The 25,498-nt window shown below is 39.7% G+C and overlaps 1 protein-coding gene across 3 annotated transcripts in view; it reads left to right on the top strand.

The window, feature by feature from the left end:
• Positions 1–1,938: 1,938 nt before the first annotated feature.
• SNF8 (SNF8 subunit of ESCRT-II) overlaps positions 1,939–25,498 on the top strand; it is a 25,992-nt gene continuing 2,432 nt past the window's right edge. Inside the window, exons 1-6 of one of the 3 annotated variants that reach the window (XM_033917680.1) lie at positions 1,939–2,041; positions 8,270–8,320; positions 11,974–12,112; positions 12,679–12,783; positions 19,601–19,673; positions 25,352–25,493. In XM_033917680.1, coding sequence (XP_033773571.1) covers positions 1,988–2,041; positions 8,270–8,320; positions 11,974–12,112; positions 12,679–12,783; positions 19,601–19,673; positions 25,352–25,493 — 564 coding nt within the window. In that variant the 5' untranslated portion in view covers positions 1,939–1,987. Of the gene's footprint in view, positions 2,042–8,269; positions 8,321–11,973; positions 12,179–12,649; positions 12,784–19,600; positions 19,674–25,351; positions 25,494–25,498 lie in introns of those variants that run through there. The other 2 variants (XM_033917681.1, XM_033917683.1) reach the window with 2 other exon arrangements.

Below are 25,498 nucleotides of genomic sequence, written 5' to 3'. Positions count from 1 at the left end.
TCCTGGCTGCTGCAGGGGTTCCTGCCTTCTCTGTCACATACCCCACCCCTTAAAACCTTATCTGACTGCAGATTTTGATTGGGTGATGGCATGCCCTCATCTCTTCTGGAGAGAACATCTGCATTAGTAAGAAGGGACCCCGGGTGATGTACCACTGTGTAGTTTTGGTTTTTTAAACTTCTTTATTCATTTTTAAAACTATAATTGTGCACAGTAAATGATGCATTTACATAAAATATTAATATTACAGCACAATAAACTTGTTAAAAATAACGACAAAAATTATTTTCCCCCACCCATTTATCCAATTGACCAACAACTCATAAAATTACCTTTAAACAACCTATCTATACCTCTTAAATAGTTTCAAAACATACCCCTCCCCCCTCCCTAGGATGTGTATGTCATCCTCAATTAGATAAATAAGTCATTCCTTACAATATTTAGTTAATGGTTCCCAAACTTCCATAAATTATTTTGTAACTTCCCTTCTGAATGGCCATGAATCTTTCCATTTTAAAGACATAACATAGGGATTCCCACCAGAATGAATAATTTAATCTGTCCCAATTCTTCCAATTTTTTAAGATAAGCTGCATGGCAACCCCTGTCATTATAAACAAAAGTTTGTTATTTTTTGCCGAAATTTGACTTTTTGCCCTCATAGATATAGGGCTGCAATGCTAAGTACCAGCATGTGAGCTGAGGATTACTATCCTTCATATTTGCCATGTCAAAGGAGCATGACCATAATGAGAGTACCCTCTAGATAGTACCTTAGGGAGCCTATGGCCCATCTACCAAACTAAACTAAACTAAACTAAACCTTAAGTTTGTATACCGCATCATCTCTTTTCTATGGTGGAATATGCTTTCTCATACTGAAACATCTTCCTACTCAAGTACATAACTGGGTGTTCAAACTCCTGATATAATACAGCATCTAGCACTTCTTGAGATGCGTCAATTTGTAGAATGAAGGGTTTCTGAAAATCCAGCTCCCTGAGGACCAGATCCTTACACAACCTTTCCTTCATGTCACGGAAAACTCTTCTCCCCACTTATTTTAATGTATTTTTTTTCTGGGAACTTATCAGTGTTTTTTTATAATGGGAACAAAAATGGAAGAGAATTAATGTGGAATGGGGAGGGGGGGGGGGGTAAACAATTTCTTCAGCTAAATAATTAAATCCACCTCAACCAGACATAGGAGAACTCGCACACCATTCACACACCCTCCAACCAAAAACGTCAAAAGAAAAAAACTGTACGACAACCTCCTAACCATTTGAGCTGCAACACTCGACCCCCAACTCTACAACCTATTGACCTCGACCACAAACTACAAAACCTTCAAAAAAGAAATAAAAACCCTTCTATTCAAAAAACACATAAAACCGAACTAACACAAGCAGAACTGTCCCAAGCAACACCTGCAACTATTCCATATGTACTTCTGATGTCATGACAATTCAGACAAAATTTATGTTATGGTATGTTTGGAATAATGGTTACATATATGAGGTTCAATAAAAGAAAATTTTCACTGCCTGTTTCTATTATGACCATTTATTCAGTTTCATGGTTATTACAAAAAATATTTTTTTACATGGGGGGGTGTCAAAAAATGATGGGCCCCGGGTGCCACATACCCTAGGTACGCCACTGGTAGGTGAAAAGGCTTGCGTGAACAACTATATCTTGGCGGCAGAGAACATTAGGAATAGAGAGGAAGAGTATTATCAGAAGCTGTAGTACAGACACAGGAACTAAGTCTTCTAGCTTGCACAAATACATCTTCCAACTGAAAAAGGGATTAACAGAAAAATGCTATTTGCAATTCCGGAAGTAGCCGGGCCTCAAACAAAGCAGCCGGCGCTTCCTACAAGGCAACGCGCAGCCGCAGACCGGAACAGCGACGTGAAACGTCACTGGCCGGCGCCGGCTACTCCTCCCCACTTCTGCTTTGCTTCCGCTACTTTTAAAGATGCACCGTCGAGGGGTGGGAGCAGGCGCTATCGCCAAGAAGAAATTAGCAGAGGTGAGACACTCAAAGTCGAGGGGCAGAGTGGTGGCATTAGAGATTAAAAAGATGGCGCTGTTAGTTACTGGAGTGCGAGTAGGGATTACTACATATTTTATAAAGTCCCGACAAATGACAAAAACTGCTGACACCTCGTATACCGGTCAGTTTACTTGAGCCCTAAACTCTTTTTCTTCAAATTGATTATTAGGTGCCATCAACCCCTGTCATTTTTGTTGGTCTGGAGCAGGGGAGATAGTATAGAATAGTGTATTGCAAACAGTGTGCCTCCTGAGATTGAGATGCTAGGGAGGAGAGATGTCAGTGCCTGCTGACTGCCTACAGGACGTGCCAATGGGTGGTGCCAGCGGGAAGACGTGCAGAAAGGAGAGGCGCCAGCTGATTGCCTACAGGATGTGCCTCTCGCCAATCAGTCGGCGCCTCTCCTTCTTTCTGCACGTCTTCCCCGCTGGCACCACCCATTGGCGGTTCAGGGCCTGTCTGGAGGGCCTTCTCACGTGCATTGACACTGATGTAAAGACATCACACATGCGCATGACATGCCGGCGCACTTCCGGATGCTTAGAGTTGCAGCCACTACTTTTACTGTGTCGCGGCTCAACAAAGTTTGCAGGACACTGGTATAAAGCGTGTTCGAAATTAGAAATCAGTGAGCTTTACTTTTACTGAGATAGGAAGGTCATTTCATAAATAATGCACACTTTTTTAAACTGTACATTTTTTTTTTTTCAAGTATTTCTTTACAGTCCTTCAATATAGTCTCCCTGCTTTGCAATGACCGAGTCCCATCGTCCGGGCAGCTTCATTATTCCATCCAAGACACCATTTTTGTTCAGTTGCTGAATGGCTCGGGTACCGGCGGAAGAAAGCTCTTCCAGTGATGCAAAACGATGTCCACGCATAGGTTGTTTCAACTTTGGAAAAAGGTTAAAGTCTGGTGGTCTCGTATCTGGACTGTAGGGAGCATGAGGTAACACCTCCCAACCATATTCGTGTAGTTTTTCAATGACATTCCCTATGTGCAGGCGAGCGTTGTCTTGAAGAATTCAGTGTCCCAGCCAAGAGCAACTGAGCTAGGGTTGTGTACATTTTTCTGCACATTTTTTGCAAAAAATCACGATAATACACTGCTGTGACACTTCTTCCACATAGAACTTTGTCTGTGATGATGATGCCTTCATGATAATAAGCAAAAATCATCATTTATTTGACTTTTGATTGAGCTCATCAAAATTTTTTTGTTTGTGGGGAAGATGGAGCTCTCCACTAGTTATTGAAAAACTACATGAATATGCTGGAAGGTGTTACCTCATACTACAGTCCAGACATGAGTCCATCAGACTTTGACCTTTTTCCAAAGTTGAAACAACCTATGCGTGAACATCGTTTTGCATCTCTGGAAGAGCTTTCTTCCACCGGTACCCAAGCCATTTGGCAACTGAACAAAACGGTATCTTGGATGGAATAATGAAGTTTCCCGGACGTTGGGACTCGGTCATTGCAAAGCAGGTAGACTACATAAGAACATAAGAATTGCCATCTCCGGATAAGACCCTGGGTCCATCAAGTCCGGTGATCCGCACACGCGGAGGCCCTACCAGGTGTACCCTGGCCTAGTTTTAGTCCCCATATCACCATATGCTTCTTAAGGGAGATGTCATCTAATTTACCCTTACCCGTATCACTCTATGCCACTCTTAAGGAGATGTGCATCTAGTTTACTCTTAAATCCTAGAACGGTGGATTCTGCAATTACCTCCTCTGGGAGAGCATTCCAGGTGTCCACCACTCGCTGTGTGAAACAGAACTTCCTGATATTCGTCCTGGACCTGTCCCCCCTCAGCTTCAGTTTATATCCTCTTGTCTGTGTCACATCGGATATTGTAAATAACTGCTTCCACTGCTCTATTTTGTCGAATCCTTTCAGTATTTTGAAAGTCTCGATCAGGTCTCCTCGCAGTCTCCTCTTCTCAAGGGAGAACAACCCCAGTCTCCTAAGTCGTTCCTCGTAGTCCAGATTCTCCATACCTTTCACTATCTTCGTTGCTCGTCTCTGCACCCTCTCTAGCAGTTTTATATCCTTTTTTAGGTGTGGAGACCAATGCTGGACGCAGTATTCCAGGTGCGGTCTGACCATGGCTCTGTATAGTGGTATTATAACTTTCATTGATCTACTTGTAATTCCCTTCTTTATCATGCCTAGCATTCTATTTGCTTTCTTCGCCGCCACCGCACATTGCGCTGACGGCTTCAGGGTCCTATCTATCAGTACACCCAGGTCCTTTTCCTATTCGGTCTTTCCCAGAGTTACACCTGACATGCTATACTTGTGTTCTTTATTTTTCCTGCCTAAATGCATCACTTTGCATTTTTCCACATTAAACTTCATCTGCCATTTATCTGCCCACCTCTGCAATTGATTCAAGTCGATCTGGAGTTCCTCACTGTCCTTCTGCGATCTTATTGCCCGGTATAGCTTTGTGTCTTCTGCAAACCTGATGATTTCACTGGATGTTCCTTCTTCTAGGTCATTTATGTAAATATTAAATAAGATGGGTCCAAGTACCGAGCCCTTGGAAATATCCCAAAACATGTAAATTAAAAAAATAGTGTGCATTATTTATGAAATGACCCTCGTATTACTAAAAGAAAACAGTGAAGTACTGTATTTCGAATTTGATGGCAGATAGAGTCCATCATGCCCCATCTAGTCTTCCCAGTAAACTAGTTAAGACTTGACAGTTGAACCTGGTTCCCACAATTCTCAGCATTAGGCTACTCTTCCATTTTATACTTGAATTCTATCCATGTGCCATTTAGAGATCTTTTGTGTTTTTCCAGTGCATTTTTGAATTCCATCACTGTTCTTATCTTCATCATAATCAATTAAGAGAGCATTCCAGGTATCTACCATCCTTTTCGTTAAAAAAATATTTCCTGAAGTTGCTTCTAAGTTTACCTCCATTTAAGGATATTATTAAAACAAGGAAGTTAGGGTATTCCAATAGAGAAGTTACAACCAGAGGCATGATGTGGCGAGGGAAGTTTGCACCCAGGTTGGAGGCCCCCTGCATAACTGCATGCGCCTCCTCCCAATTCACCATTCCCCTCGGCCACGAACAGCCTCTCTTACCTGCTGCTTGCGTCTGCTTCATCCTTCCCTCTGACATCACTTGGATTGGCAAGACATGCTTTTTATACTTCCCATATTTCTGAGGTGGCCAGCCACCCTAAACAGCTGACCGAATTTATTGCTGATGTATTCTCCCAGTTCTTTGCTGACAGGATTGTTTGCTTGTGCTCCTTCCTCCTTCATCTTCCTTTTTCTCTCCCCCTCTTCACCCATATCGCTTCCTTCCACTGTGGTTATCTCTCACTCCTGGTCAGATTGTAATTTACCCTCTCTTCATTAGAAAAGCACTTCTCATCCATGCATAAAACTACTTGCCTGTTGGGCCTTATTCATGGCTGAATATTAACTCCTGTCTCCTACCCAGGGTGGATTTGATCTAAATCAATTTAAATCTGATTTAAATCACTAGTCAGAAAGACTTGATATAAGTCATGGTTTTCTACAGACTCATTATTGCTGGTATTATTTTAATATTTACAACCAAATGTCATCAAACTAGCAATTTCAACATTAGTCTTTATTTCTGGGATACTGAAGCCTTTGGCTAGGAGGTGCAGCAAATGAGCTCTGCAACCATATGTTCATAGCTTGGTATTCTCTTCTTGCTCTTCTAAATTTCTTCTCATCATGGATATATTTGCAGCATTGTCTGTGACTAAACTGCATACTAGATCTACATTTGAATTTTTGTTCACCTTTTATTATAGCTTTTGTTGCTATTTCCTGTAAGCATTATGCTTTATATGCATTTCCTGAAGTATCAGTTTGTTTCATTGTGGACATTACTCCACCCATCAAGACTTTCCAGAAAATTTAAATATTGCATGAATGAAGAGCCTAATATGACATAATTAAAAACTAATCCTTATTTCATGATGAATAACTTTGGACTATAATGCATCTTAAATAAACTTTTTCCTTAAAAAATATTTTATTAAAAAAATCAAATTTAAATAAAAAAACCAGATTTTTAATTTTTTTAAAATCTTTGATTTTTATCCACCCTGCTTCTACCTCTAATTTTCTCTATGATCACAAAAAGCCTCTTCACGATATGTGTTCCTCCTCTGTGCAAACCTGCCGTGGTTAAACCCATGCTCAAGGCTCCTACTCTTGATCATTGTATCACTTCTAACTACAGACCAATTTTTAACCTCACTTTCATCTCAAAGCGCACGGAGCGCATTGTACTTGATCAATTGACCCAAGATTGTGACATGGTTTCCTCATATTTAAGTGATTGCTGCTTTTCAGTTTCTCTTCCTTACCCTCTTCTACCCTCCCCCTTACCTTCTTTTAATTCCTCCTTACAAACTCAACCGCTGGTCCCTACAACTTACTGACTGGTAACCTGAATATCCACCTAGAGCAGGGCGACGCCAAAGAATTATTATCCTTTATCGATTCGCTAGACTTCCTTGTGCCACTCCCAGAAAGAACCCATCAAAAAGGATATCAGCTAGATCTAGTCACCTTTTAATACAAAGACCTAATCCATCCCAGAATATTCTGGCACCAAACCACCTGGACCGATACTCTATGGTCGGACCACCATCTATGCAATTTCCAATTCAACTGGCAAGCCAAATGCTCCTCATCCAAACCCAAGGTAGCTAAAAGGATTAGGAAAATGACAGCCACCAGAGGCTTGGTAAACCCAGTGGAATTCTGGACACATTACGACATCTCTTCAGACTCAGACTCCCTCTCTGTAGACTCTTGGACCAAAATGAGCACACAAATTCTAAACAAGTTGGCCCCATCAAACTAAGAAAAATGAGAAACAAAAACCTGGACGGCTGGTTCGATGCCGAGCTAAGAACAGTGAAACGTAATCTAGAAGCAGGGACATTGGACCATCTAATTTTTCATTGTCCTTGCATTAAGAACTTTTGGAATTCAATTTGATCTCAAATAAATTGTTTATTAGAAAACCATGTAGCACTATCGTACGATACTGTTCTGTTAGGTATGTCTATGAGGAAAAAAAGTCAAATATCAGCACATAACAACAAACTTTTAATGATAATGACGGGAGTCGCTATTCAGCATATTACTAATAATTGGAAAAATTATACTAATCTTAATTATACACTTGGTGAAATTCCTTATGTCATATTTATAAGATGGAAAGAGTAATTGCTTTACAGAAGGGTAGTTATAATAATTTTATAAAGATCTGGGAGCCATTGGTTAAATATTGTAATGAATAGGCATCGTTTTCCTCTGATAGTATTTCTTTCATATAGGGGGGAGGGGGGAGGATGGGGAAAAATTTGATTTAATAATGAGTTTATAATAAATATATGGAATGTTTAATGGTAACAAAATGGTGGATAGGGGAGGGAAATTAATTAATTTATATATTTATGATATTATTGAAAGAATTTCAAGTGTTGTATGAATGTCTTTCATGTTGTTCTTTTGTACACTTGTAAGTTTTTAAATGAATAAAGAATAAAAAAAAAAAGAAAACTGGAAAGACAATGGCTGAAATCAGGAGATAATATAAGAAGAACAAATTGGAGACTAAAACTAAAAGAATACAAAAAACTTATAACTACAAAATGCACCAATTTTTACACGCAAAAAATAGGCTTTCCCAACACCAACACCAAGAACCTATTCAAACTTGTCAACAATCTTTACGATTTACAGGCCTTTTCCCGCCCCACTACAGACCCCCCACCATCAGCCGATGCGCTGGCTGAATTTTAAGGTGAAGTTAATGACATTTTTATTCCTTGATCCTTTTGTAACTTAAACTGACCTTCTAAGGACGACTTAGATTCAGGAAAGGTTTCTACCTTCAGTTCCCCCTCCCTTTGTTCTTTCCCTTGAATGTTCTCTTTCTCTCTATCAATTGTAGTTCCAAACCTTCTTCCCTTTTGTTCCAGTTCATCAATGTCTTTATAAATTGTCATTTCCCCTGGTTTGTCTTTGTTCATATTGTATTTTAATTGGCGCATTGTTTTGGCGTTTTTTTGTACACCGCCTAAAAGGCTTGATTAGGCGATATAAGAAATTTTAAATAAACTTGATAAACTTGATAAAGTGTTAAAAAAAAAATCTAATCTTATTTTTAATTTTAGGCTAAATATAAGGAGCGAGGGACAGTTTTGGCTGAAGACCAGTTGGCTCAGGTGAGATAAAAAAGTGTCTTTCCAGTAAAACGTATTTGGGAAAAATGGCTGTGATTTCAAACTGAAACAGTTCTGTGTGATTATTTTAACCAAATGTAATGTTATTAGTAGATGTATATAATTTATGTAAACTTAAACAGAATTTTCACTGAAGGGATAATTTTCAAATTGTCTTTTGGGGCAAAGTGTGCATGTACTTTCTACCTGTGAATTTGCCCTAAGCTTCAAAGAAGATGTATGTGCATAGCTGCATTTTAAAAACTGTTGTGGGTACAGAGTACATGTTGATGCATTATTTTTATGGAAAACCTTTATCACCTATTGTTTTCAACATCTACATGACTACTTTGAAACTTTTCCATTTAGCCCCCTGCGAAACACTATTTACGTATGCAGACAACATCTTTGTTTTCCTTGAGATTGACTCGAACCTAAGTTCGTTGGGAATATAATAGAATATATAATGAAACTTCAGTCTTGGGCCCTTACTGTACAAATGAAACTGAACGAGTCCAAAACAAAGTTACTTTGCCTTGGCCCAAAATTAGAGCAGCTACCTTTGTCCATTCTGTTGCCTTCAGGATCCTCACTGCAGATTGAATTTTCAAGTAAAGTTTTGGGTGTCATTATAGATTCAACACTTTCATTCACCGATCATCTTAATTCTCTGGTAAAAAAAATTTTTTTTTTTAATCTCCATATGTTGAGGAAAGTGAGATCCTGTTTCCATCATCAACACTTTGCTGTCCTTGTTCAAACAATTATCCTTTTGAGGCTGGATTATTGTAATTCGGTCTATTTAAGCTTGGCCAAGAAAAGCTTTCAAAGACTTCAACTGATCCAGAATACTGCTGATCTTTGCAAAAAGTAAATTTGATCACATCTCTCCGCTCCTGCAAAAACTTCATTGGCTTCCAATAATTTCCAGGGTTTATTTTAAATGTGCCTACTTAACATTTAAGATCTTGCATGGCATCCTTCCTTCTTTAATTCCCCTGTCTGACATTTCCAGATCTACTCAAAAATTTAAATTGTTCTTTCCTACGCTTAAAGGCGTTACCTATATTGGCAAATTAGGGAAGTCTCTACTTTTCAAAATTATTGAGCTGTGAAATGATTTTCCTATTTACCTGCGCGATCTGGGCTCTTTCCAACCATTTCGAAAACATCTGAAAACTTGGCTATTTTCAAAGTTGTAAATTCCGCTCCTCTCCATACTATTCCAAATCCATATTGTATCTGTTCTCCTTTCTAATTTCTTGTAAACCGTGCCGAGCTCTACTGTTAAAGAGAAGATGCGGTATATAAGCCTAAGGTTTAGTTTAGAAATCATGTAGAACTGAAAATGCAAGGTCCACACTCCAGTCACCAAACTGCTCTGGAAAAACCTCCTCTGAATACAACTGAAAGGAGGCACATTATGAAGGAATATGCATATGTCAGCTGCAAAGAGGGGGCAGTTAGAAAATTACCCTCTAAAACAGCATTCATCCATGTAAAACGGGCACCTGCATTTCCATTTGTATTTATTTGGTGTGGAAATGTGTATTGTTGCGATTTTTAATGATTCTGTAAAAGTTTATTATGTAATCTGCCTCGCTAAAGGCAGTATATAAATAGATGAATGCTAAACGATAAACATTGATAATTTCACGGCCACTTAGAAAATCAGTCATCAATAATCCAACCTTCAAAGACGTGGTGCAGTTTATAGTAATGTAACATGGAATCCTTTAACCACTAGAGATCCTCAGATTGCTATTAGGGTAGCATAACTTTCTGTTGACTGCAGTCATCATCAATTCTCATAGATATTTTTATATCAGCCACGTTTCATTACTTTCTTCAGGGTTGAGATGTGGTTATTAATAGCTGCAACATAAAAACAGTGAATTACTATTCTAATACCGCCATAATTACTCATACGTGAAACACAAACTGATATTTTTCCTTTGTAATTGTCATAAAATATTACCTATTGGATTTAACACCCGAACATTAGTATGTTGTAATGCTGGTGCGGCTAGTTTAAAAATGGCTACAGCGTTCTAACACGTCTCTTTAAAGGGAACTTCCCTGAAGTAGGGAACCTACACCGGAACTATTCTCTTTTCAGAAATTGAAAACCAGAGAAATCTTATAGAGATTATGTTGCATGACAGGCCACTTGAGCATGTAAAGATACAGAATACTGCCGTTTTTTGGGGTAAGTGGCAGCAAAGCACCTAAGCACTGTTCTGTAAAGGCTCATGTAAGTGGCAAAGCATGAAAATGCAGGGGAGGGGGACGGGCATGGATGGGGCTACTGTACAGATCCATAGTGAGACCTCATCTGGAGTATTGTGTTCAATTCTGGAGACCACACTACCGGAAAGATGTGTTGAGAGTTGAGTCGGTTCAGCGAATGGCTACCAGGATGGTCTTGGGGCTCAGGGATCTCACATATGAAGAAAAGGTTAAAAAAAACTGCGGATGTACTCACTGGAGGAGCGAAGAGAGAGGGGGGACATGATTGAGACCTTTAAGTATATCACAGGGCATATAGAGGTGAAAGATGATATCTTCAGTCTTACAGGGCCCACGGTAACCAGAGGACACTCGCTGAAAATCAGGGGAGGGAAATTTCAAGGACTTCTTCACCGAAAGGGTGGTCGATCATTGGAACGAGCTGCCTCAGCAGGTGATTGAGGCCAACAGCGTGTCAGATTTTAAGAGAAAATGGGATATTCACGTGGGATCTATAGGGGAGTAAAAGTCATCGGAATGGGCAGACTCGATGGGCTGTGGCCCTTTTCTGCCGTCAATTTCTATGTTTCTATGTTTCTACTTAACATGCGCAACATGTTTTATGTTTGTTTTATTCAAACTCGATATACCGCCTAATCTGCTAGGGTCTAGGCAGTTTACAATATGTAAAACAGAATAAAAACAGAAATACAGTTTAATAGAAAACACAAATAAACAATTACAATATGTCCAATCACTAACTCAATCAAAGTTAAAATTAAAGGCACCTGCTGCTGACCCAAAAGCTCATTGAAAAAATTAAGAGCCTTAAATTTTTTAAAGGAATTTAACTGCATACAGTCTACAATCATGAGGAAAGCCCCCCTGAAATTCAGCCACAAGAAGGTGATTAGGAAACGTTAGACAGTGATTCCAAACAGGGCTAAACTTAGCTTAATCAGAAGGTACGTCCATAATTTTACTCGATGAGACTCGTGTTCATCGTTATGTCTCCTCGATTTAAATCAGTCAAGTTTGGTTCGACCCAGATTGATTTCAGGGAACAAAAAAACCCCTTATTCAGGAACCTTTAACAAAATTGGTTTCATACAGTGGACAATCAGCTGGGTCGAACTAAAATTGATTGATTGAATCAAGGAGACACGAGGCATGACAACGTAGGTCTCATTGAGTGAAGTTATGGACGCGCCTTCTGATTAAGATAAGTTTAGCCCCATTTGGAATCATTAACATTTTCTAATCACTTTCGTTTGAGTTTATTTAAATTATCACTTGCACAAAATCTGCCGCCTGCTCAAAAGGAGGCGGTAGCGGCTAGCACATGCGGCAATTTAGTGCGTTAAGGCCCTGGCGCGGCTTTGTAAAAGGAGCCCTAAGTTTTTTCATCATTACTGTTTGTCTTCCAGATGTCAAAGCAGTTGGATATGTTTAAGACCAATCTTGAGGAATTTGCCAGCAAACACAAGCAGGAAATTCGTAAAAATGCTCAGTTCCGAGTACAGTTCCAAGACATGTGTGCAACAATTGGAGTGGATCCATTGGCCTGTATGAATTATACCATCATGATCTTAGTACTATAAATCTATTGCAGTTCAGAGATAGAAGAACAGGGTAAAGAGGTTTAGATTTGATATACTGCCTTTCTATAGTATACACAAAAGCAGTTTATATTTATTATTACTGTCAGTGAGTTAATTTTGCCCCTTTAAATATACAACAGCTAAATTATATTTTTAAGAAGTGAGCAAGGTATTTTACCTCACAGAGATATAAATCCAATAATACTTTTATATTTTAGCTATTTCTAATCTGTTTCTACTGAAATAAACATACAATTGAAGCTTCTGGGCAACATAGCACAAAATAGTGAAAACAGTCCTCAGGTTTTCATTAGTACATTGCCAGATGCCAAGATTTGCTATTGAGATAGTATTCTAGAACAAAGCAACCATACTGTTACATCTGTATGCCATCTATACATCTCTAGTATTACTAGCACAAGTATTTGAAAAAGGTTCTGGAAAAGTCATATACCATCATAGTTCAGCATTATTCTTAAATAATTCTGATCAATGTTTACAGCTTTCTAAGAAGAATGGTTTTCTCTCTAGCTGGTAAAGGATTCTGGGCTGAGATGTTGGGAGTTGGAGACTTTTATTATGAGTTGGGAGTTCAAATTATTGAAGTCTGTCTGGCTCTGAAACACAGAAATGGAGGTGAGGATCATTTGTTACTCTTTTTATCTTTTTTTTTAAATCTCAAATTCAAGATTGCTGCTCATGTAATCCCATTTGGAATCCTGACCCACAGTTTGGGAACATTTCTCTGCCATCCTGGATAGATGAGCATACAACATCCCATACTTGCGCTCAGTCTCCCTCTCCACTTACCTTATGACTTTCATACAAAAATTGAAAGGCTCTTTTTACAAAACTGTGGTAAAGGTTTCTACTGCGAGCCAGCAAGGTAAATGCTCTAATGCTCATAGGAATTCTGTAAGTTTTGGAGCATTTACCTCGCCATCCTGCGGTAGAAATCTCTTCCACAGCTTTGTAAAAAGCCGGTGTAAATAATCATCAAAACTAGCAACACTGGATGTAATATTCATCCAGAAGCTTTTTTTTTTTTTTTTTTTTAGCAACACTCTTGTAAACACAAACGGAACAAAATTTTTAGGAGTCAAGAAAAAAAACCCTTGGACTTCTTAAACTTTGTTTTCCTATTGTTGCACCTTTGTTGTCCTAGTATTTTCCCCACATTTGCAGCCTTTTCCCATGTCCGCCTTTCTTCTTCAGATGTGCTCACTGTTACAGAATAGCGGTGTTCTGCGCCCAACTTGAGCGCCAGGTTTTATACCAGATTTCAACTGGTGGAATTTATTTATGTTATTTGTTTATTATTCAGTTTTCTGTACCGTTCTCCCTGGGGAGCTCAGAATGGTTTACATGAATTTATTCAGGTACTCGAGCATGTTTCCCTGTCTGTCCCAGTGGGCTCACAATCTATCTAATGTACCTGGGGCAATGGGGGGGATTAAGTGATTTGCCCAGGGTCACAAGGAGCAGCATGGGTTTGAACCCACAGCCTCATGGTGCTGAGGCTGTAGCTCTAACCACTAATGCCACTTTGCTGGATTTAAAAAATGTTTGGGCAAGATTCTAAAGCAAAAGTCCATAAATTGTTATTAACAAGGTAGACTTAGGGAAAGTCACTGCTTATCAGTGGGTTAAACAGCTTAGAATCCATATATCTTTTGGGATCTTGTCAGGTACTTGTGACTTGAATTGGCCATTATTGAGAGAATTCTGGGCTCAATGGACCTTTGTCCTGATCTAGTATGGTTGTTCTTATATTACAACAGCTGCTGCCTTTTCACCTCACTCTCCCCCACCCCAACAGAGGCTGCTGTTCTTTCTGGCCAGGACATGTCCTAGCCCAAATATTTTATCCAGGTCTGTATGCTTTAGTGAATCCTTAAATGAACAGAAGCAGACACAATCTTTGCATCGTACAAAGTTAAACATGACACTTTTCTGCAGTTTTTAATGCAAAATACTATTTATTTGCTTATTTTAACAAATTGGAAATAATATTAATTTGTAAAAGTAAACATGGCTTGTATCGTATATATGTGAATATAAACAGATTTTTGGGCCCAGAAATTGGGATTTCTGTTTATGTTTGAGCCTCCACCCGATCGCCAGCCCGGCTGTTCTCCTGCTCCCTGCTGAACACATGCACCATTATCTTATCCTCCTCCTGCTCCCTGTTAAATACCAGTGCCACTATCCTGCATTCATGCTAGAGAATGACACAGTGACAAAATTCATCACCATTCCGTCCCCATGGATGTCCACAGTAGGACATATACTCTGATCTTCCTAATCTCTCAGGTTGTGATTGTTCTATTTTCAACAAGTATGAGCATTTCTTAGCAGCTGTCTGAGTATTTGAAAATAATTCATTCTTACAAAGCAGAAGGCTAAGGTGCTCGTTTTCAAAGCACATGGATGTTTTTTGGTTTTTTTTTTTAAGTTCATTAATTTTTATTGAATATTATAAGAAATTTACAGAAAGCAGTTCAAACACACAAAATCTGAATAAGACACAATGGTGTAGAAAAAGTCTATATCTACAATCATTTACATACAACCAGATTAATAAAAAGAATCCAGGGTATGTGTAACTGCTAATAAAAGATATATGAAAGGCAGAAAAGCAGGGAGAGGGAAATAAGAGAGAGGGAAAGAAAGAAGGAGAAAAAGAAAAAGAGAGAGATAGATAGATAGAGAGGCAGAAGTGTCTACTGGTTAGAATGAACATATGAATCTAAGAATGACCAAGTTGATTTATTTCGCACCATGTTTGTGGAGAGTCGAGAAATCATGTTTTTCTCATATGCATAAGATTCAAATTTGTGATACATGCTCAGAGAGTTCCACCAAAAGGTGTAGTCAAGTAGCGAGGATGATTTCCAATTTTTTAGAATATGCATAAGAGCTGTTACAAACATGGCATCAATGAGTTTAGGTGGGCAGTTTGTTTGTGCGAAACAAGGGTGTTGAGAACGAAGAATTACAATGTCTATGGAAATCTCTTCTGAACACTTAGTAATAGATTTTATAGTGTCCCAAATACGAATCCAGAAGGAGTGAACTATAGTGCAATGAAAAAGCATGTGATCAAGAGTTCCAGACTCTTTCAAACAATTCCAGCAGGTGGAGTCTTGTTTTAGCTTCGCTTTCCACATGCGAAATGGGGTCCATACTGCATTCCACAAAACGAAGAACATTGATTGCGAGACTCTGGAAGATAGAAGAGGACGGTTTGTGGAGGACCAGAAAAGTTCCCAATCTATGTCAGAAAGCGTAGTCTGCAGAATCGAGTCCCATTGGTTCATTGATTGAGGTGAATAGGTAAAAGAGTGATCCCTTAGAATACTATAAAAAAGAGATATAGCTTTACCCTTCATTAAGGCCAGAGTAGACCAGTGGTGAACAGTGTGGATAGAGGTCATAAAGTCAGGGCGTATATGTACCTTAGACAGTATTCCAGTAAGCATGAGCCATTGGGAATGTATAGAGGATAGAAGTGAATATGCAGAACAAAAAATATCAAAAGGAACGAATGAGGTGGAGGAGATTAATTGATGAGCAAACTCGACACTCGCCCGTTGCCACCTCTTCCATGAAAAGGATCTACCTTTATTTTGAATTTTAGGGTTATTCCAAAGGGACATGAGTGGGCTTTCACTAACAGAGATCTCAGCCGTTGCATCTAGAAGATGAAAAGCATGCTGCGTTGCACTCAACAAGGAATACTTTCTCAAGTGTCTAGGTATTGGGAGAAATCAGAAATCTTTCCTCTCAATGACCACATCTCCTCCTCAGATCTGGCTCAATTTCCTTTTTCATGGTCACAGGGAGCTGTGAAATGTTTAGGGGTCCTAATTCATAAAGATCCAGTACACGCCCAAGATCTGAACATATCCAAAATCAAAAATTTAGTTTCAAACACTACAACTCGTTGGTCCCCACTTTATTTGTCATGGTGGGGTAGAATAGCCTCCATTAAAATGACTTTAGCCCCGCAAATTAATTACACCCTTTCCATGCTTCCCCTCCTATGCCGGAAAAAATTATTTCATTGGCTCAATATGAAAATCTCTGAATTATATTGGAACAAGAAAAAAACCCCGTATTGCTCTCGCCAAGCTGAAGGCCTCTAAGATTATGGCGGATTAAATTTACCAGATTTTTTATTATTATTATATCGCATCTTTAGCCAAATATGGAGCTTATTGGATCGTTGATTCTAATCCTCAGGATCAACCAGCATGGTTTGAAATGGAACGCTTTTTATGTGCAACACTGCACGTTTCCTGCTTACTTACAGCACATGGATGTTTTAAAAAGACAAAAAGATGTCCATCTGCTGCAAACTTCCAAATAGTGATTTTGCAGAAAGGAACACCAAAATTAAAAGTAAAGTCCACAACGTTTTACTTGATAGCACATCCAAATAGCGAGGGGGTGGGCTGGAATTGTGTTGTGGGGGGACCAAAATTAGGATGTTCAACAACTATAATGGAACAGGAAGATACGTCCAAGAACACTTTGTCAATCATTAAGCACAGGAGTGAATCTGTCATGCTTTGGGTTATATTGCAGCCAGTGGTTCAGAAAATATTGCACACGTGAAAGGAAGAATTGATTCACCCAAATATAAAAATATCCTGAAAGCTAATATTCCAAAGTTTTAAAAAAATGCAGCTGAAAAGATGTTGAATATTTTAGCAAGATGATTCAAAACATCCTTCAAAATCAACAATGATGTGCTTACAGGAAAGAAAAGTGAGGTGTTTCCAATAGCCTTTATATTCCCAGTTGAATATTTTTGAAATCTGGAGTGATCTCACACCTGCAGTGCATACAAGGAAACCTAAAAATATTTGTGGCCACGAATTGGCTGGAGAAGGATGTTATTCACATTTTTTGGTTCTGCCTCCTTCCCCAGTGGACTCTACTGCCACCTTCAGTTTTTCCTTCTGCAGGCGAATTAAGAAGGTGTCTTTCTGATCTGCTCAGCTTAATTTTATTATTTTTGGGATTTATTCTTCCCCCTGTCATGGCGTGCAGTCTAGGGGGGATCTGAGGTATCAGTCAGGCTTGCCCCAACTGGCAGTCTGAAGATCAAGTTATTCAGTCCTGAGGAATTTGTCCAGAGGCAAAAAGTCTTCTCCATTCCTTTCAGCTGCAGCAGGGCTGACACAGGCAGGTACCAACAAGGCACAGTGAGTACAGGCTATTATAGCCTATGGGAAAAATCAAAGGGGTGGTTTAATTTGACTGTTTTAAAAGTTTTATAGCTATAGGTGGGTTCCCCTCCCCCAAAAAGATCTTCCCTGACTTTTTTGAGTTTCAGGAAAGCTCCCTGGGCCATTTTTGATGCATTATTGCTGCTGCGATGGCCATCTTGGATTTTTCCAATGTAATTGTAAAAGCCCCTGCTTCAAAACCCTCATTTTTGCTTACAATTGACAGAAATGGACTCCCCTTACTGTTCTACCCCTACGTCATGACAGCTTTGCGCTGGATAGTCAGCAGAGGAGTATCTGCATGCCATGGGGCATGTGAGAGAGAGGCGGGAGCCATGTGCTCAACCTCCTCGGAGATCTCTAGGGCTGGGAAAACATAGAGTGCCTGGGTTTGGGAAAAAAAATTCCTTTCTGGAGGCTCAAAATAGCAAAGATGACAAACGCAGGCACGTGAAAGCTGCAAACCCCAAGAGAGGCCTGTTTGAGTCCCTGGAGGGGTCCTCGGAAACTTCAGCGCACAATTTTACCCCTGACTTTGTTAATCTCCTATGGAAAGCCTACTTGCCAGAGCTCTCCTGCACCACCTACAACCTGCCTACAAGACTACCGAAATCAGAGCCCTAAAGGGTTCCACATTGTCCTTAACAGACCAAAGTTGAAACGCATTCCAGGCCTTAGCATATGCTACAAACATCACCGGCTTCTTAACTCTAAGGAGTGTAGCAGTAACCACCTCCAAATACCCTTTCCGGGCTAAAGCTGTGTGCTCAAGAGCCATGCCATAAGATCAAAGCTTCCTGGGTTTTCCATGGGTACCGGACCTTGTGCCAGTAAGTCTAAATGTACTTGTAATTTGATACTTTTGTCTTTCCACAGATGCACTAGATCCGTGTACCAAGGCCAATCTCAGGTGAAGAGCTATTCTGTGGAGAACCTGGCCTATTAGAGGCCAAGGGGGAAACACATACAGAAGCTCTTTCTCCGGCCATGGTTGCACTAAAGCGTCCAGTCCGGTGCTTCTGGACTTGAATCTACAGCTGAAGAAACAGTTTGCTTTCTTATTCTCTGCTGAAGCCATCAGATTGACTGTTGACCATCCCCAATGCTGTACAACGCATTGAAAGATTGCCCAGGTCAACGACCACTCTCCCAGGTCCAAAGTCTGCCAGATGAAATAGTCGGCTTGTACATGCTTCATACCTGCTCCATGAGCCACATTGCAGCAGATCAGAAAGGCACCTTCTAGTTCACATATAGAAGTAAAAACTGAAGAGAAGCAGTATAGCCCACTGAGGAAGGAGGTGGAGCTAAAGAAAAAGTATATGATTCCTTCTGCAACAGCTCACGATTTGGGGAAGTTAACCCACTTGTCAGGACTCATATGACCTGTGTTAACAGAAAGACAAGTTAGCCAAGTCCCCTAAATATGAGACATATGGACAAGATGAAGGTACACTCTATACCATGCTTTTTGGGCTTGTACCAAAATTCAAGATATTTGAAGGACAATTTTTGATTATTTGGATTCTTTTCTGAAGTCTTGTATTCAGACTACTTTCAAGATGGTGGTGTTAGATTGTGGGAGGAAATGGGGGAGAGAGAGGTAAGGATCATAAACTATTTATTTGAAAGGCAACTTTAGTAGGAAAAAAGTATTTCCTGCAGTAGTGGGGGCATGCAGCCAGTCCTTCATTTTGGCAATGGCAGAATCAGTTATACCTTTATGATATAGGAAGCTAAAGAAGCAAATTTTTCTGTTAAGCATAGGAAACACTTTTTGGATATTTGGTCTTCGTATATCCACATTGTCTTCAAAAACAAGGAGTTTAATTTTAAACAGATTAGAAAATTGATACTGGGTGGAAATTACTTGCCATGTTTACTGTTGGCTTCTTTTCTTAATGTTGAGCCTTTTTTTTTGTTTGGGTGGATTTGGATAGAATTGGGCGAAGTGGAAGGTAGGATGATGGTGTGGGACAGCAGGGAGTACAGGTAGATATAGATGTATTAGGGTAGGAGGCTATAAGAAACAAGGCTATCTGCTTTCAGGTTTGCAAAAGCTGTGGTGTTTTACTACGGTTCATATATTAATATGGTATAATGGTCTGCTTATGAACTTAATACCATTGTTAATGATACATAGCTTGTGATTCTTTAATAATAAATATTTCAACTAAAAGTAGTACCTTATTCACCATTTGTACTTCTCTCTCAAGGTCTGATAACCCTGGAGGAGCTTCATGAGCAAGTGCTAAAAGGAAGAGGGAAATTTGCTCAGGATGTCAGCCAGTGAGTATTATCCAGACTGTGTGAACACAAGCGAGAGCATTGGAATAATATTGTAAAAAGCAGGAAATGCAAGTAAAAGCATGAAATCTGATGCCCAGATGAAATACTGACTAGCTGGTCAGTGTATCAGAAAGGAGCTTGTTTGAAAAGTTCTCTAAATTAAAAAAACACTGTTATAGACTATTAGTACATCATTTTATTTGGGGTTTTTTTTTTTTACACATTATTGTTATGTTGGTGAAGAGGGAAAACCACAAACATGGTAAAAGATATATATTGAATAATGAAATTCACTAAAGTGTGTTTTTTTATCCCCTTTTACTTATCAGTATCCTCCCCACCGTGTTCCTTATCTTCCATTTCATGTGAGTCTATTCCACTCCAACATCAATTTCCTTCTCCTTTGGCACTGTGCAAACCACAGCCTTTTGATCCACTAGGGCAGCCCTTGTCTTCAGCTCTTACAACTCAAAAGTCCAATGTCACCTCAAGTGTGTGGCTTTACAAAGAATGCATAGGTGATAGCCCAAAGTATCCTCTTGTAGCAGGAACTTTACCAGCACCATCCCCAACAGATACCACTTAGGATCTTTTATCATTTCTTTCTACCTACTATGCTTAAGTTTGGAAAAATCTGTACACTGTCCTAAAGGGTAAGAGGATCTAAAAGATTTTTCTTATTTTGTCTATGGAAATAATGCTTAGTACTCAGTGTAGCAAGAACATACTCCCAGATTCTGTAGAGGTCATGCACAAACTAATTAGCTAATTAGGTGATAACACAAAATTATTGGAGTTAACAAGCACTTAATTGGCAGTAAAAAAAGATTAGGTTCGTATCTCAATAATCTTTCTTGTAGATGTGTCTAGTGGTCCTGAACGCTAGGGTTATGCATCTGAACTCAAAAGATGCTTGCAGAATGTTGTCAATCATCTTTTGAACTCTGCCTCCTCAGGGAGCTGCTTCTGCCTCCTCAGTTTATACAAAAGCAAACAAGTAGCACTGACTTTACTTTATGGAGAGGGTGGTGGATGCCTGGAATGTGCTCCCTGGAGAGGTGGTAGAGAGGAAAACGGTGACAGAGTTCAAAAAAGCGTGGGATGAACACAAAGGATCTAGAATTAGAAAATAATAATAAATATTGAAGAACTAAGGCCAGTACTGGGCAGACTTGAACAGTCTGGTCTGTATATGGCCTTTTGGTTAAGGATGGGCTGGGGAGGGCTTCAGTGGCTGGGAGGGTGTAGATGGGCTGGAGTGAGCTTTGACGGAGACTTCAGTAGTTGGAACCCAAGCACAGTACCGGGTAGAGCTTTGGATTCTTGCCCAGAAATAGCTAAGAAGAAAAAATTTTTTAATTGAATCAGGTTAGGCAGACTGGATTGGACCAATTCATCTACTATGTTACTGTAAGACATAACTGGAAGGAGGGAAACGGGGAAAAATCTGTTCTGTTCTGTAACAAACATTACTGATTAACATTACAAAATTCAAGTAACTGCTCAAACTAGATACACAAGCAGAGACTTAAATCAGACTTTATGCTCTTGCCAAATAGCATCTGTCCTTTAAAGGGAAGTCCTGCTCACAGTGGCTTTAGAGGCTGAATCTGATCCAGAGCATCCGCCGGGCAGAGATAGCATTGGCTGACCCCATACTCATAACTCTGATGATATCATACAGAGCGTGTTTGCTATATAATTTACCCTAGACAGCATTTGAGGATCTTCATCTTCTCCGAGGTCAGGACTCAAAACAGATGGATGTGGATGCTGCAGCTGCTGCCTTAATTCCTAGGGCCAAAGTTTCAAATTGCCTCTTGGAGGACCACGTCTACTTTAGGAGCCAAGTATCCTTTAACATCACACCACCTTCATTAAGCAAGGTGGTTTGTTTAGTTACCTGGCCCACCATGAATCTATCTTCAGCTGAACAAACAACTGCTGGGAAATGTAGAGCCATTGGGTAAAGCTTGGACATAATCTTAGCCGCTCGCAGGGACTCTTCTGGCAACTCCCAGTGGTCAGTGACCTGCTTTTTGATGTCCAGATGCGAAAGAATGTGGTCGGAGCAACTGAGCTGCTCATTCTTGAGCACTGTGTTGAGGCTGGAGGAACTTCCAGCTTCAATTTTTGTAAAGTAGAAATATTGCCCAAGAGTGCAGAGGCTATGAACAGCCAGCGCACAGTGAGGTCTTCCCCTTGATCCAGGCCACTACTGCTTCTTGACTGCTGTTGTCAGGCAGAGAACCAGACTCTGCCAGAAAAACTGCATCCTGGGACAGCAGTGGCATGGATTCAGACTTTCCATCATCCCAGTCTATGTCAGACTGATCCTCCTGGTCCAGCTCTTTGTCTTCAACTGGTCGGGGTGCATGCTGAAGGGAGTTCTCCTGCACCATTGCCTCTGCCATGCTGACAGTTGTGAGGACCTTCGGCAGGTCAAATAGACATTCCATATAAGGTTCACAAAAGCCAGGGTGAATGAAGCCTTGAACTGTGGGGGTCTCGCAGACTCTCTGGTGGTCCCTGCGGCTAAGGGCCACTTAGGTCCTTGCCTTATAACCACTACGGTCCTCCCACTACCCAAAGACACACGCATACACACTCGCACACATCTGTGGATAGACAACAACTATAACGGTTATATAATCCTGTATTTTCTCCCAGGCAAAGGTCCAGAGTGGGAACTTCTGGGCACTGAGCCTCCAATCACACACTTATAATTTTTAGGTATTTTTTCTAAAACTGCAGAGCAGAAACACTTCTGAGCAATTTGCTTGCAGAAAAAACTGAGGGGGGAAGGAGCAGCTCTCTGGGAAGCAGGTGGAGTTCAAAAGATGATTAACAGAATTCTGCAAGCAACTTGCAGGTACAGTTGCATAACCCTAGTGTTTCGGATCGCAAGACACATTGCACTAGAATTAGGAAGTTACATATGGATTTGCCCAAGGCCCTATAATATGTGTACCTAGATTTTATAGCACCTAACTCTAAAGGGGAAGGGGCATGGGCAGGTCAGGCTTGGAGAATAACACAGGGACAGAGACAAACTTTGCCCCTGTCATTCTTTTTTTTATTTTTAATAATATTTTATTTATTCAGTTTTTTGAAATAAAATTTCCAAGTATCCACTTGCTAAAGTAACATTACATTTAAGTCCACACTTTTCCATTAGAAATTTTATATATCTCCTATAGTGACTCCAAAAAAACTAATACAGGGGAAAATCATTAAAGGGATAAGGAAATCCAGATTTAGAAACACATTACAAAAGGCTTAGCACTTTACCAGTGGTAATTTATTTATATACTAATTCCCTACACTAACCTCAAACCCTAAGCTATTTTTTTAAGATTTATAAAAGTTTTTTGAACCTCCAAAGATACCAAACATTTGCATGGATAAAGGTAACCTAAAAGTAGCCCCAGGTTCAAGGTCACTTGTCTATAAGGAAGAAAAGCCTTTCTCAGTTCCTGCTTAACTTTTATAACATCGGGGAAAAATCCAGATTTGTTGCCCAAAGAAGGGAGTTTTGAAGTTGCAGAAATAAATTTTCGTAACATTGTTTATATCTTGTTCAAAGATGAAGGGAAACAACTAATGTGGCCCCTCTGAGTAGTTTTCATTTATTGACTGCTCCAATATACCTGACACTTATTTAAATCCATTTTCTTGCCATCTTGAAGATTGAGAAAGTAACATAATCAAATCATCTGAGGAAGTCTTTTTTCATTAGCTCCTAAATAAAAAAACTTTATTTAAAGGGGGGAATTATATCTGAGGAAAAATGTAAAATCTCTATAAGATACTTCTAAACATATCAATAGGAAGAATCCCCTGGTCTCTAGGAAAATTCAAAACACATAAGTTTAATCTGCTGTTAAAGTTCTCCAATTGTTCTATTTTTCTTCTAAATGATATTTTTATTGACAGTGGTTATGGGTACACGCAAAGTATAAAATGTCAAATGTAATTGTAGTACAATAACAAAATAGTTGAAAATACATGGCAAAACTGAATACAAAATTCAACAGTTGTAACAACTTGTACTAACAACCGTCCAAAATTCCGATCCCCCGAAAGAGGTAAAAGAATGGTTAGAAAAACAAGAAATAACAAAGGGAAAACCTCAAGTCAGATCACCAGAAGGAAACCACAGGCTGTCAGCAGCACAGCATACACCTCGTACCCAATCCCACCACATTTGTTTAATTCCAGCCCCAGTATACACAACCCACTGGGCATAGCTACCAGTCACCACAAGCACAGTACTTTCACACCACCACACTCACCCAAACATGCTCCTCCCCTGTTTCTTGTGACCATATCTACCAGTGCCCGTAGGATGAACCACTGGAGCTCTCTATTCTACGCCCTGGATCTGGGAGAAATGAGACCATAGATCTATATAGTGCTTTCTATCAGGTTGCAGAGAGGCATTGTAGGTTTGAATCTCAAAGCTTGCCAAGTCTTTCATCCTAGCCAATCACTGTGATACTGACAGGCATTCCTCAGAAATCCAATAAGATAAAATAAATTTCTTTAGCAATAATATGGAGATGTACAAAAAACACCTTTGAGGCATAGAATACCCCTACGCTATCAGGGCCTTTTCTTCTAAATTGTATCTGATCTTTAATAAGAGCATTCTAAAGGGATGTTACATCAGTTTGGAGCTCTTGATATTTTAAAGAAGTATCGTGTCTAAGTTCCTCAATACTTTTAAACATTACATCCCTTTTTGAAGTTAGTCGTTACCTCTACAGCAGACTTCTCCACTACTGTTGTTAGTTCCGTAATAGCTTTCCAAATTGATTCGAGGGTAACCCCCTTAGAAGCACTTGAACTTCCAGTGTTTTGAAGTCGATCTTGGTGTCCTAGTGGTAAAACACCCTCACTCAGAGCATTCTGCGACCACATCTGAGGGGTCGCTTGACACTCCTGCATTGTTCCCACTTCCAACGTTGGCCAGGGAGGTTAGATTGGTTCCGGAGGAGAAAGTGTGATATTAGGCTCTGAAGACTCAGCCGTTCCTTCCAGCTGAGTCAAAGCTGAGCTCTCCACAAATAGAAGTGAATGAGTAGGTTGGATGATAGCGGTCATGAGTGGATCCCTGACAAAACTTCGGTGAAACATGTCGGGTCCAATCGCTTAATTTATTGAAGCGATAAAGAAGCCATTACTAAAGATAAGTAAAAATACAAAAAATTTTTAAAAAATAAGAAGTTACACAAATTGAATAAAATCATGAAAAAGTAACCTAGACCGGTGAGGAGTTACCCCGTGAAATAACACCTAGAGTGGGATGAAGGAGTGGTGGCTCTGAGGTCTTAAGGCAAAACAGTGTATGAAGTGTTTAAGTATGAAGTGTTTAAGTATGAACAGCGTAGAAGCACCTTAGAAATTTGGATTTAAGTGAAGTGTGGACATTTCTGAGGTTATATATTTGTCATTGATGTTTGGCATGCACAAAGTTAGGCATGAAATGTGTGTTTAGCTTGTATTCTATAAGGATGCTCTGCGCAAAGTGTCTTTTATAACCAACTTAGTGCAGATCATCCTGGCGCCTATATTTTGGCATTATTTATTGAATCTAGTCCAATATGAAGAAGCATTCTTAAGACAGTGGAGTTTTAAACCTCTTTCCTAATATGTCTTGTATTGTGCCCTTCCAGAGATGACCTTATTCGAGCAATTAAGAAGCTGAAAGTTCTAGGGAGTGGGTTTGGTATTATTCCTGTTGGTGGAACGTACCTGATTCAGTCAGTACCAGCAGAGTTAAATATGGATCATACAGTGGTTTTGCAATTAGCCGAGGTAAG

This window comes from Geotrypetes seraphini, chromosome 13, assembly GCF_902459505.1.
Source record: "Geotrypetes seraphini chromosome 13, aGeoSer1.1, whole genome shotgun sequence".
NCBI lineage: Eukaryota > Metazoa > Chordata > Amphibia > Gymnophiona > Dermophiidae > Geotrypetes > Geotrypetes seraphini.
The sequence above is the reverse complement of the archived record's forward strand: the minus strand, read 5'-3'. Positions and strand labels throughout refer to the sequence as shown.